At 42.5% G+C, this 14138-nt stretch overlaps 1 protein-coding gene across 1 annotated transcript in view; it reads right to left on the bottom strand.

Moving 5' to 3' along the window:
* LOC124292262 (116 kDa U5 small nuclear ribonucleoprotein component-like) overlaps positions 1–14138 on the bottom strand; it is a 49819-nt gene that overhangs the window by 1097 nt on the left and 34584 nt on the right. Inside the window, 9 exon segments of the mRNA XM_046729324.1 lie at positions 5327–5421; positions 6140–6258; positions 7408–7495; positions 7966–8179; positions 9211–9301; positions 10786–10879; positions 11312–11452; positions 12513–12624; positions 13710–13903. Of these exon segments, the coding sequence (XP_046585280.1) occupies positions 5327–5421; positions 6140–6258; positions 7408–7495; positions 7966–8179; positions 9211–9301; positions 10786–10879; positions 11312–11452; positions 12513–12624; positions 13710–13903 (1148 nt within the window).

The raw sequence follows: 14138 nt of genomic DNA, 5'->3' as shown, positions 1-14138 counted from the left end.
CGTGGAACTTCCGCTTTTGGTCCTCCAATCGAAAGCTTCGTAGTAAGGCCAGTAACTCTGGAGATCTTGTCAATTTGACACCGTTCTCATGGTGATTACAGAGCTAAGCTAGCGCAAGATATGTTGATATCGTTGAACCTTTTAAATGTTTGTTTTGGCGTAGGTAACACAAATAGTCTGCCACTTGAGGTTGTGAAGCCTCTCTTGCTGTAAACCCTTTCTTTGTTGCATAATTTTCAAACTGTGCCACTTGTCGCTTACATTACAAGTTCTGAGTTGAGTAGCGTAATGCGCAAGCGTGACTGCTTTTACCGCCCTGGCAGAATATCCTCTCTTGTTTAAAACACATTTGTATACAGTCCATACGCAGTAGTTGGAACATTGCTGGGTTTCCGTGCACTTGTTTGGTGTGAGGATGAATTAACAGGTTTGCGCCGCCACTAAGGTAGCTCCAGTGTTGGTTGACCGATTTCTTGAATTAGTATGGGAAACCGTTCTGGCCGACCAGTAGGGCGACCAAAGTGAGTTGTAGGCTCTGTGTTTGTCTGATTTTCTGTAATACTTGAGGTATTATTGCTGGCGTTGCGGAAGCGCCGCGACGCATTGAGGCCTTCCCATGATAGACTTAGAGCGTCCGTTGCCCGCTTGGGGGTCTGGGACTGGTGACACGAATGTCGGTAGCTGATTGTTGAATCGCTGGCGAATAGGTCTATTAGCTGCTCTAATTGCTTGATTATCTGTGCAAAAATTTCGGTTGATCATCCACTCTGTCGGGTGATGGTAGATGAGGCCGAGAGAAGCGTCTGCTAGTATATTTCTGGCTCGGGAATGTGCACTGCTCTGGCATGTAGATTTAGATCTTGTATTAAATCGAACAGTTGAAAACTTAGGTTCAAAAGGTTCATCGATCTCGTTGAGCCTTGCTTGTTTATGTAGAACATGCACTGTCGAATTGTCTGTATGGATCATTAGGGCGCATTTTGTAGAAATGTGCTCCAATGTAGAATGGCGTTGATTACAGCTTTCATTTCTAGACTGTTTATATGGAGTTTGCATTCTTGCTGATTCCATAACCCTGATATCGTGGTTGTTGGTGATGAGCTCCCCAACCTTGGAGTGACGCTGCGTCTACATACAGATGGGTTTTGTATTCCTGCTCTGCTAAAACATCCCTTCAAGAGACATTCGATTTCTTGGTCCACCATAGTAGATGTGGTCTGAGATGTTTCAGGTAGACTGAATGGTTGTACATCGCAGAGATGTCGTTGATGAGGACCTGTAGGGGACGTAACTGTAATCTGCCTGCCTGACAGTCATGTCTTGGGCTGATGTGAGAAGACCTAGTAGGCTCTGCCATTATCGCAGTGGTAACGGAGAGAGTAGAGCTGGTGGAATGGTCTGTTGTATCTTGAGCCAACGGTCTTCTGGTACCATAATACGGTTGCGATTTGTGATGAATCGAATACCTACAGAGACTGTAGGTCTTGGCGATGGTACTAGGTCCGACTTGCGTAAGTTTACTAACCAACCAACCTAGTTGTGTTAGTAGCTTTATGATGTAATTTAACTGTAGTTTGAGGCAGCAGTGGATCTTGATCTACTTGTATCCCGTCGTCGAGGTAAAACGACTCGTAGTGCCCTTTGACGATGTAGAAATTTGATAATCGGTTTACGTTATCCTCGGAATAGCCAGGGCTGATGATATTCGAATGGGAAGTACTTTCCACTGGTAATGTAGCCCTTCTAGAGTAAATCGTGGAGGTATTTCCTGGAATCGGGATGAATGGGGATGTGCAAGTAGGCATCCTGTAGATCTATGCTGCCCATGTAGTCCATAGGATCGAATCATCTGGCGAATCTGAGGTAAATGTATCATGCTTAAAACTTCGGTGGTTTCGTAGATAGTTCTTGTTGAAAAAAGCTCATGTTGTAGATGATGAGTCTGTATTTCTCGTGGAGTTTTCTTGGGAACTAGGAAAACTGGGGAGTAGAAACCTGGTTCGACGTTTGCTTGGTCTATTACTTCTATGGCCTGTTTGGATAGGGTGATGAGACAGCCTCTTTATCTTTGGTAGTTGTTGGCTTTGTAAATCGAACTTGGGGGTTTGATTGTCAGCGGAGGCTTGTCCTGTAGAGGGATACTGAAATCCGTGGTTGAATAATGTTGGAGACGTAAGGATCTTGCAGTATTCCCCAGTTTTCCCAGTGTAGTTGGAGCGTCCACCCACTTGAGCTGGTTGTACTGGAACGGCTGGGGTGGAAGACTCCAGTCGTTCGAACCTGTGTTTCAAAGCGTCTATAATTGCGGGGAACCTCTGGGTGTCCTGCCTCTTCCTGATCCTCCTCTATAGTTGCCATATGGGCGTGAAAAGAATCTTTACCTCTAGAGCTGGCTATCTTCCTGTCTCTTGCTCTTTGTAGGCCCGTGAACTTAGATCTGCCTGAGTATCTTTGTGAAGTCTGACGAATGGCGCTGGCTAGTGTGTCCATCGATCTAATCATAAGGACTTCCCTGGAATCCTTAGAGACTTCCTTTGGCGACCTTGTCGATTTCTCCGTCAAAGATGGATGTTGCTCCGACCACGGGCTGTATAAAGTGGGGCTGTAAAGTTCTCCCCAATTACAGGAGGCGTAGGAGGCCTTGACGACGAGCTAAGGTCAGTGCTGCTGAAACAGATGTAAGATGATCCATTAAAACTGCTGATCTTTCTTTTGCATAAGTAAGGCAGAATAAATCATTCTATCATCTTCCGCCGTGGAATCGAATCTAGTAATAAGAGTCTCATTGATCGTCCTAGATCTATTTAACCCAAAGAACATAATGTCTCGTCATGGTTTCTATATGAGCCAACTTAGCATCATCCATCTTGTAAATCTTGTTCTTTACATGCGCTGATGATCTTATAGTTCTCATCGATGTCCTGGGCCTTGTAGAAGGAGTCCATGTTATCGTGGAGAACTTCTTGGCTTGAAAGTTGGGTAGATGTGGTATCTGAACTTTAAGTAGCTTTCTGGAAGCTGCATCTAGATTCTGTGGCACTGCCGCAATCGGTCGATCGGGGTAGAGTGATTGCATCTGGATCATCTTCCTTCATCAAATCGTCTGAGCTGTATTGCCACTTTTAGATGGTGATGTGAGATCTAGGTTATTGACCATCCAATACCGTATCTCTGCATCAGAAAATATGATTCCTCCATCATCCTCAAAACCATCATCATTAATAAATTGTAGATGCTCTTCGGGACTGCGTGTAGCTGTCTGTATATCTGATGAGGTTTGTGGCGATCTAGTTGACTTGTCGCGCTCTATGTGGGAGATCTGATGGGTGATCGACCTGGTGATGAACGGAGTGGAGATGCGTCTATGGGATGATCTTCTCGGAGACTTGTGAGGTGAATGTTGATAGCTTCGCCGAAGCTCTTCGGCAGTCCCTCGATGTTCTTCTAGGCGATGAAGATCTGGAATCATATGTCCTTAGCGAATGCCTTAGCGAGAAAGCACTTCATTGCGTCGGTCCGGGGGATCGATGATATGACCTTAGCGAAGGCTTCGTGATGTCTGATGGTCTGAGTCCATATCTAGAGATGAAATCGAAGATGGTGATGATCTCTCCGCCTTAAAGGCCTTCACGAAGAGGCTGTACATCTAGGTCCTTCGTCAAGGTGGTCGCGGGACTTCCTTCAGCGAAGGTGACATCGTCTTGGCTGCTACGTTGATGAGGGGTGCCTCTGGGGTGCTGTCTACGTTGGAGCCTTCGCTGGCTTTCGGACCCTGCTAGCGCAGTTTGTAGTGGTCCTCCATGATGTTCATAATCTGCATCATGTCTTCTGGGATGATCTGTAGCGAAGTCGTCGGGCGTCTTTTCTGATGGGGTTCACATCAATGGCGTCTGGCGTCCGGTGTAGAGGCATCAGGCTGCATGGAGATCTCTGCAGAAGTCACAGTCGCTGACACCGGTCAGCTTCTTCTGCCGTAAGTCGGGGGATGATTATCGGCTGATCATCGTTAGAGGCCCAACTCTGCTGCTGGAACGATCTCGGCTGAGAAAGTTCTTGCTGTCTTCGTAGATTTCCCTTTGGAAGTCTGCGCTGCCCTGGGTGTCCTCAATCTGCGTTGAGGCGGCGATGAGAGCCCTCTTAGACTTAGTCTGCAATGGCGGGATGTCTGGGGAGGCCGGTCGTTTCTTGAGAGTAACGGACTCGCCCCCCACGTTCCTCTGCGCAGGGGTCTCTAGCAGAACACCAGGCGGAGAGGGTCGATCGCTAACAGCTGACTGGAAGGAATATCTGGACTCTCTGCCATGTTTTGCCCTTGTTTTGCGTGATCTATCTGCAGCACGTCTTAAAACGCAAAGATGATATTTATTAAATGCAGAATGAGATAAATTAATGCAGTAACTGCAACGTGAATTAAGCGACACGGCATTAGAACAACTAGGGCATATTACATGTGGATCGGAGGCAGAAAACGTAATCTACAAATCGTACAGATTTTCATGAGCGTAAAGCTAGCTGAACAATCACGAATACACGTGAATAAACAGTAGAAATCGATAATTAATCAATACAAATAGTAAAGGATACTAGCTATACCTCTATAGTAACCTATGAGAGGTAAAACTAAGAGATTATCAAAGGATATGTGTGTAAGGAGACACAAGGCGCTCTCACATCCTGCTCACTGGGCGAAGAAGGAGAGAGTGAAGCACATGGCCAGAGGGTGGCGACACCTTTTCCCGCCAGGGGAGACAAAGGGGAGCAACTCATGGTGAGTACCAATTAGTGATTTTATTTTGAAGGGAGCTTCAAATAAGGAGATACAAGTGTTCCACTATGTTCGCAAGAAGAAGAAGACAAGCAAAAGAGCATGAGTCAGGATAAGGAAAAATATGTAATTTTCTGAATAAAATTGATATTTTATACTTATCCTGACTCATGCTTAATGCTTGTCTCCCTTTTTCTTCCGAATGCTAGTGGAACACTTGAATCCCCTTTTGAAGCTCCCTTAAAAAAAGCGGACGTAAAATCACTCAACAGGAGTCATCTCCCTTCCCCAGGTTTTGGCGGGAAACCGGCGCCACCTGTCACCATGCTCCTCACTCTCTCCTGATTCGCAATAAGCATGAGTCAGGATAAGGAAAAATATGAAACTTTTTATGCCAGCCAAACCCCCAAACTTAGAATTCTGAACACAGAATGTCAAATATAACATGCATGATGTTTGTATAAATGCTTCTTTGTAATGTGTATATTTCCAGTTTAAACAACACGACCTCTCACTGCCTGTGCAGCTTGTGCTGTTTAATCGAGACAAGAATAATTTTACCTTCTCTTTGCTAACACTGTGTAGACCGCAGACACACAGTCAGCCGGCGCCATCACCTCCACGAAGTTGTAGGGCTCCATCATACGTGGGGTGGCCTGATGATCAGAAACACAAGGCAATCATTCTCTATTCTTCTTTTACAATACTGTAGCAAGATTACTTGGTTGCTAGATTAGACATACAGTACTGGTTACGTCAGTGTGATGGATTAAGGGAGTTATTGGTTTAGACAGGGTGATGGATTGTTTGAGGCAGGTTGGATAATGGAGGTATTTGTTTTGACAGGTTGGACAAAGACATACTGGTGACAACAGTTGATGGATTATAGCGACACAGGTAGAGAGAGAGGACTGACTACCCAGATTCTGGTATTGGCAGATGTTGGACAACACATATGTTGAGTTAGAAAGAGGCTGGATTACAGAGATACAGCTACAATGAGTGAGTGAGTGAGTGCTGCACTCAGCAATATTCAAGCTATATGGTGGCGGTCTGTAAATAATCGAGTCTGCACCAGACAATCCAGTGATCAACAGCATGAGATTGGGAACCGATGATATGTGTCAACCAAGCCAGCGAGCCTCAGCACCCATCCTGTTAGTCGACTCTTACGACAAGCATGGGTTACTGAAGATTCATTCTAACACGGACTTTCACGGGTTACTGCTACAGACAGGTTATTACACTAACATTGGTTTAGATAGAAACTGGATTATAAAGATGAAGAGTATTGACTGAGGATGGATTACAGAAATACCAGTTTAGACAGAGGTTGGGTTACAGAGACACTGAGTGTCCTGACCAAGGACTGACCATGAGGAAGGCAGAGTAGGCCACTCTCCTGGCTGTGGGGATGATCTGACCGCCACCTCTGTGTATCGGCTCCCCGGCAATCATGGCATCCAGGATCTTGAACTTCACGTTACGGATTGCTGAAACAACAGAGTCAACATTAACATAAGATCTTGTAGTGCCATGATGTAGGTAATACAGTATCATGAGAAGGGTAATATAGCACCATGACATGGGTAATACAGCATCATGACATGGATAATACAGTACCATGACATGGGTAATATAGCGCCATGACATGGGTAATACAGTACCATGACATGGGTAATACAGTTACATGATATGAGTAATATGGTGCCATGACATGGGTAATACAGTACCACGACAGGGGTAACACAGCGACATGACATGGGTAATACTGCACCATGACATAAATAATACTGCACCACGTCATGGGTAATACGGCATCATGACATGGTTAATATGGCACCATGATGAGTAATACGGCATCATGACATGGGTAATACTGTACCATGACACTTGTAATACTGCACCATGACGGGTAATACAGCACCATGACATGGGTAACACTGCACCATCAAATGTGTAATATGGCACCATGACATGGGTAATACAGTTCCATGACGTGTAATACAGCACCATGAAATGGGATATACTGCACCATGACATGGGTAATATGGCATCATGACATGGGTAATACAGTTCCATGACGTGTAATACAGCACAATGACATGAGTACTACGGCACCATGACACGGGTAATACTGCACCATGACTGCACACCATGACATGGGTAATACTGCACCATGACATGGGCAATACTGCACCATGACATGGATAATACGGCACCATGACATGGGTAATACTGCACCATGACATGGGTAATACTGCACCATATGGGCAATACTGCACCATGACATGGATAATACGGCACCATGACATGGGTAATACTGCACCATGACATGGGTAATACTGCACCATGACATGGGCAATACTGCACCATGACATGGGTAATACGGCACCATGACATGGGTAATACTGCACCATGACATGGGTATTCTGCACCATGACATTGGATAATACAGCACCATGACATGGGTGATACTGCACCAAATGGGCAATACAGCACCATGACATGGGTAATACTGCACCATATGGGCAATACAGCATGGGTAATACAACATCCTGAGATGGGTAATACAGCAACATGTTGTTTGACTGGAGCTGCAACTGGGTATTCAGATCAGATCAGTGAAGACATGTACGTACGTTCATCACATAGTGGCCCTTCTCTGGTTGCCCACTGGAATCCCTGCACGATGCTGTCCTTCACCAAACCCAGAACTGACTTGTCAACCTGAATACATCAAACACATAGCATTAAGTAAGAATAAGGAATGAACTCGTCATGGGTAGGTTTTCTTCTCTAAACTTTCTTCCACAACAATATAACATTTTCTGTATCTTTCAAACGAAACATTAATGCCCTATTCCATTACAGTTCTACATTCTTCACTAGAGTCTAGTAGACTGAATACAAGAACACCAACAACTAGAACACTGTGTTGTGGCAACTACTAGCAATGACGGACTGATCATAGTCATGTGAAAAAGACCTGTTTAAACCTTTTGGTTCTTCTGATTATTCTATATTGTTTTTTATTTCTTCTGAAAGACTACAGCAGATAATAAAAAAGCAGATGAATAAGCATTAACAAAAAATAAGTATGAATCAGCAAAAGTCTCATCTTGTATTTAATAACACTGTCTACCAAGTCAGCATTTAAGCAAACATTCTCCTGCTTCCCAGATATTCTATTCACTGACCTCAGATGGCAGAGTATCGTCCACCAAGATGTTGGGCCCCATGGCGTCAGGTCCGAAGGCCCAGATAGATCGAGCAGCCAGCAAATCCCAGTCATATTTTGTCTGGAAGAACTCTCCCAGTTTCTTCCTGGGCCACGTGATCTGCACAACCTCGTTCTCGATGTCCTCCGCCAACCCCTTCTCCAGGGGCTCAGCAATCATCGTCAACTTATTCCTGGCAAATGTACGCACCATATAGCATTGATTGTTTATAGTTTAACACCACACTCAGCAATATTCCAGCTATATGGGGTCAGTCTGCAAATAATCGAGTCTGGGCCAGACAATCCAGTGATCAACAGCATGAGCATCGATCTAAGCAATTGGGAAACAACGACGTGTCCACCAAGTCAGAGAGCCTGACAACCTAATCCTGTTAGTCGCCTCTTACGATAAGCATGGGTTACTGAAGACTGCTTCTAACCAGGATCTTCACAGGTTTTCCCGAAAGCCATGTAAATTTAACATAACATTTCACTTACAGACCATTTTACATCTTTTATTTGCCACCCTCAGAAATATTCCAGCTAGATGGCAATCAGCTGTTGTCTGGACCAGTGATTGACATCATGAGCATCAATCAACATAGTTTGGACACAATGTCCTTCATGAAGTAAGTGAGGGAGACTGACAGCCCAGAATCCCCCCTGGTTATAATAGAGTATAGCACCACAAAAGATTCTGCTTTGAATTTACATCACTAAAAGCATATCAAGTAACATAATCCTTAGCTAGGCCAGACCAATCTTATTTCTTGTTTTACGGATCCGCCGGTTGTACTTTTTCAAGAATAAGAAAAAAAATAAAAGTTAATTTTCCCTGCTCAAAAAAAATAATCCTAATGTTTTGGGGCTTTTATTGGTCGAAAATGTTAATATACAAGAAAAGGTTTTTTTAGATTGTGTTTTGCCCCATATACACTTTATAAATCGACAAAAGATAGATACTTTTAGCATTTATTTAGTTTTAATTTTTTTTTTCCTCCTGCTTTTAGTTTTTTTGAGTACAAAAATCTGTAAAACAAGAAACAAAATTGGTTTGGCCTTATTGAGATTTCACTGCAACGTTCAATCATGACTTCCACTTGAACAACAGATTTCCACAGTAATCTCAGCATTGATAAAGTTCTAGTTAAAACTAAAAGCATGAAAATATTTACAAAAAGAATTTAAACAGTGATCTCAATGAAAGTAATCTGTGGCTTACTTTTTGTTGGGTGTTTCTGCGAAGCACTTGAGTGAAGATGTTTCCACCACCGTCTCACAGAAGGACACAACTGGGTCAGCCACCTTGATGTCTGCGCGATAAAACAGCTGCTTTGGTGACAACAATCACTACAACTCATTTTGTCAATATGCATTTTCTAAATCGTATAAGCAGTCATATGTTTAAAATCAGTTTCTTTCATAGTGGTTCACCACCATACTCAGCAATAGTCCTGTGACAGTGGAAACCCACCAAACCGGCAGCCCTCCAATCCGGCATGCCCTCAATATCGGCACTAGAATTTGGTCCTAGCAGAAGCTAGTTAATTTATGATAGTTTACACGCCCTCTAATCCGGTGTCAGTCTATTCCGTATTTCGGCACAACAAAGACCGCCCAATTGACCCTTTGTACAGTAGTTAACTCTCTAAATCAGCATTCGGTATCTCGGCTCTCCTGTTAATTGGCTGATTGACTGAACGTGTATTAACAGTTTCGGACTTGAAACTTCGGAGTTATGAATTATGACGTAAATGTTCTGGAAGCTGTACTGAACACCTACATTTGTGTTCTATACTTGTATTTTTGATGTTTTCTTTACTGATGAATAAAGAATAAGATGACTATCAACACGTTGTTCAGTCGTATTTTACGGCACACAGAAGATCATTCTCAGGTTGAAAAGGGAAAAGTTATCTAAACCGTCACGCCCTCTATAGGGGAATTTTTTGCCGGTCCCAACGCATGCCGGTTTAGAGAGCTTCAACTGTATATGAAAGGAGTTTGTAAATAATATTGTTGGGACAAGAAAATCCAGCCTGAGGAATAATGTGCATTGATCTACTGACTGACTGACTGAGTTTAGTTTTACGCCGCTTTTAGCAATATTCCAGCAATATCACGGCGGGGGACACCAGAAATGGGCTTAACACATTGTGCCCATGTGGGAAATCGAACCCGAGTCTTTGGCGTGCCGAGCCAACGCTTTAACCACTGGGCTACCCCACCGCCCCGCATTGATCTACAAGACTGGGATACACTGACAAGACACAAGCAGGTCTGACCATCTCACAGCTACAGATAACTTTTCGGGTTATTGAGTTATGTACTCACTTGTGTTTATCTCAATTGGGTATCCTTATTTTCCTTTGAGGAACCAAATAGATTGAACTCACATCACTCAAACTCAATTGGGTATTTTATAAATATAATAAAGTTTGAATGTTAGTGTTTGTTATTTATATTTGATCTGTAATATGAGAAAGTATAAGGACTTTCATGTCCTGAAATAGAACCTCTCAATATACCTGTTATTTTATCTATACACTGGTATGCAAGATAAGATTTGATATTTTTGTGTATACGCATGTAAGATCACATTTATTGAGTATTTACAAAAATTGAAGCGAAGTTGTACTCAATAGACTTAATAGGACTTGAGTTTTCACATAAATATTTGCGTAATTTACGCAGATATGCAGCTTATCTGTACCTCTGCCATCTTATCCCATTATGACAAGCATGAGCTGCTGAAGGCTAATTCTGACCCAAGCCGCATCAAATGTGACGTACTGACCTATCTCGGAGTACATCTTGCGGAGGTCGTGCATGACACAGTCCAGGTACAGCTCTCCAGTCCCCAGGATGATGTGCTCGCCCGACTCCTCAACCTGGTACACAAAGTATTCACTGTAAAACCTGACATGACTGTTTAATTCCTGAACAATGAGCATGATATAACACCGCTTTTAACAATACTCAATGCATGGCAAGGGACTTACAACATGTTGTTTGTGTGTGTCTCTGCATGTGAATGAGCGTGTGTGCGTGCAAAATGCAAGATTAAAGCTGCTTCCACAATATTCCACCAAAATGGCTGTTGCATGTAAAAAATTGACCTGACAATCCACAGTGTGACTTTTCAATCCGACACAAAAAGATCTGAGTAGCAACAGTACTCTTCAATGTTGTCATGTTTTTTATATATGTCAGCAATAGTACATTACTCCACATATAGTCCATTTTAATGGGTCACTTGAGGTACAACAACTTGCAATCATACAGTTTTAACAGAGGAACAGACAGAAGAAGTACTGGCTTACTTTCGTGGTCAGGAGGGGATAACTCTTGTTGACCTTTCTCAGCCCGTCCAACATTTTAGGCAGTTCAGACGGATTCACTGGTTCCACTGCGATCTTGATCACAGAGCTTGTGTTGAACTTGAGAGGACGGAATATATACACCTACAAGACAACAGAGAATTGAAGGGTGGAAAATCTAACCAGGGTTTTCTTCTAGTTGCTAAGCCTGGCACAGCTATTTTTACTGGGGAATAGAAAACTAAAGCAGATGGAAATCTAACTAGGGTCTTCTTCTAGTTGCTAAGCCTGACAGCTACATTTGCTGGGGAATAGAAAACTAAAGCAGATGGAAATCTAACTAGGGTCTTCTTCTAGTTGCTAAGCCTGACACAGCTATTTTTACTGGGGAATAGAAAACTAAAGCAGATGGAAATCTAACTAGGGTCTTCTTCTAGTTGCTAAGCCTGACACAGCTATTTTTACTGGGGAATAGAAAACTAAAGCAGATGGAAATCTAACAAGGGTTTTCTTCTAGTTGCTAAGCCTGACACAGCTACATTTACTGGGGAATAGAAAACTAAAGCAGATGGAAGTCTAACCAGGGTCTTCTTCTAGTTGCTAAGCCTGACACAGCTACATTCGCTGCGGAATAGAAAACTGAAGCAGACTTAAATCTAACCAGGGTCTTCTGCTAGTTTCTAAGAATGACACAACCACATTTGCTGCGGACAAGTGAAAATCGAAAAAGGGTAGCCATTGACTAAAGCAAAAATTCTGAAGCAGTTCTAAATGCTTCAATTTAACTGCAAATTGGAACAGAATAAATTAACAGAAAATGTCATTACAGAAAAAACTGTTTCCATTCAAGCAGGATTAGCTACAAACTATGAGAACTAGAATATGGATGACTTGATTGATTGTTGTTGCTTAACGCCACACTCAGCAATATTCCAGTTATATGGTGGCGGTCTGTAAATAATCGAGTCTGGATCAGACAATCCAGTGATCAACAGCATGAACATCGATCCACGCAATTGGGACACGATGACATGTGTCAGCCAAGTCAGCGAGTCTGACCACCCGATCCTCTTAGTCGCCGCTTACGACAAGCATGGGCTACTGAAGATCAATTCTAACCCGGATCTTCACGGGTCAAATATGGATGACACCAGTCCTGGCCTGGAGTTGTATAACACAAATTTCTGTTGCTGGGTCTCCATACCTCCTCGTTGCTGGAAGTGTCTGTGATGGTGGAGGTCTTAACTATGGGCTGGTCGATGCCTTCTATCAACACCCAGTTCCCTGCAGGGACTCGGTTCACCTCCACCTTATACCTGCAACACACACACAGCATAATATTTACTATTATATAGTATTAACGAGGATGTTTTGTATGACGTTTTATACAATGTATTATGACAACAAATTGATGACATGGATGTTGTGTATGATGTTGTGTATGATGTTTTGTACAATGCATTATGACAACAAATTGATGACGAGGATGTTGTGTATGATGTTTTGTACAATGCATTATGACAACAAATTGATGACGAGGATGTTGTGTATGATGTTGTGTATGATGTTTTGTACAATGCATTATGACAACAAATTGATGACGAGGATGTTGTGAACGATGTTTTGTACAATGTATTATGACAACAACAAATGTATTTTGGGAAATACAAATACAAAAAAAAAAAAATAAATAAATAAATAAATAAATAAATAAATAAATAAATAAATAAATAAATAAATAAATAAATAAATAAATAAACATAAATAAATATAAATAAATAAATAAATAAATAAATAAATAAATAAAAAGAAACTAAATAAAATAAATAAATTAATATTTACTATTGTAGCAGGAAGCTTGTAAATGTTAACATCTTTAAACAGGCTGTAAGTAATGATACTATCTTACATAAGGAATAGCAGCTGGTGGGTGTTGTTTAGCATACTATAACAAATTTCAAGGAAATAGTGAGGGAGTTTGGTTTTACGCTAGAAATTGGCTTCACACATTATACCCATGTGGGGAATCGAACATGGGTCTCAGTCGTGACGAGCGAAGACTTTAACCACTAGGCTACCCCACCGGCCCTTCAAGGAAATAAACCACCTGCATATGCATTTAGAGTCTACCCTGATTATAATGCCTTGTTATTATTTGTCCAGGTAGATTTATTGTGGTTTTAACCAGTGATTGGTTGGTTGGTTTGTTGTTTAACACCCCACACAGCAATATTCCAGCTTTATGATGGATTTAACCCGGATCTTCACGGGTTGCACATGGGAAGCAAAAACCAGGCAATTAATACCGAGTTTCACCACCTGATATATGGAGGTGTAACAGCAAGACTACATTCCTTAAAACTAGTTCCAACCTGGAAGTCCTGATCTGAAGTCACCTCACCTTGCTTCTGCAATCCAAAGACGTCCGACCTGCCCGAAACGCGAGTCCTCCTCGTCTTGCAGCGTGTAGTTCTCGCCAAGAATCCTCACTTCCTGGTTGGAGTAGAGTGTTCCACTCAACACTCGACCAAACACGTGGAAGCTCGTCCCATCTGACGTGGGGAACAGTTTTGTGGTGTGGATCATCAGTGGGCCCTGGGGAGTAGATACATGTTACTGACTGACTGACTGGGTGTGGTTTCACACCACTTTTAGCAATATTCAAGCAATATCACGGAGGAAGGACACCAGAAATGGGCTTCACACATTGTACCCATGTGGGGAATCGAACCCGGGTCTTCAACATGAGGAGCAGACGCTTTAACCGCTAGGCTACCCCACACGTTACTGACACACTGTGATAAAATGCATGACAGATATAGTACTCGAT

This window comes from Haliotis rubra, unplaced genomic scaffold, assembly GCF_003918875.1.
Source record: "Haliotis rubra isolate DU_JTF1 unplaced genomic scaffold, ASM391887v1 Scf510, whole genome shotgun sequence".
Lineage (NCBI taxonomy): Eukaryota > Metazoa > Mollusca > Gastropoda > Lepetellida > Haliotidae > Haliotis > Haliotis rubra.
Note: the sequence above shows the minus strand (reverse complement) of the source record. Positions and strands in the feature narration are given on the sequence as shown.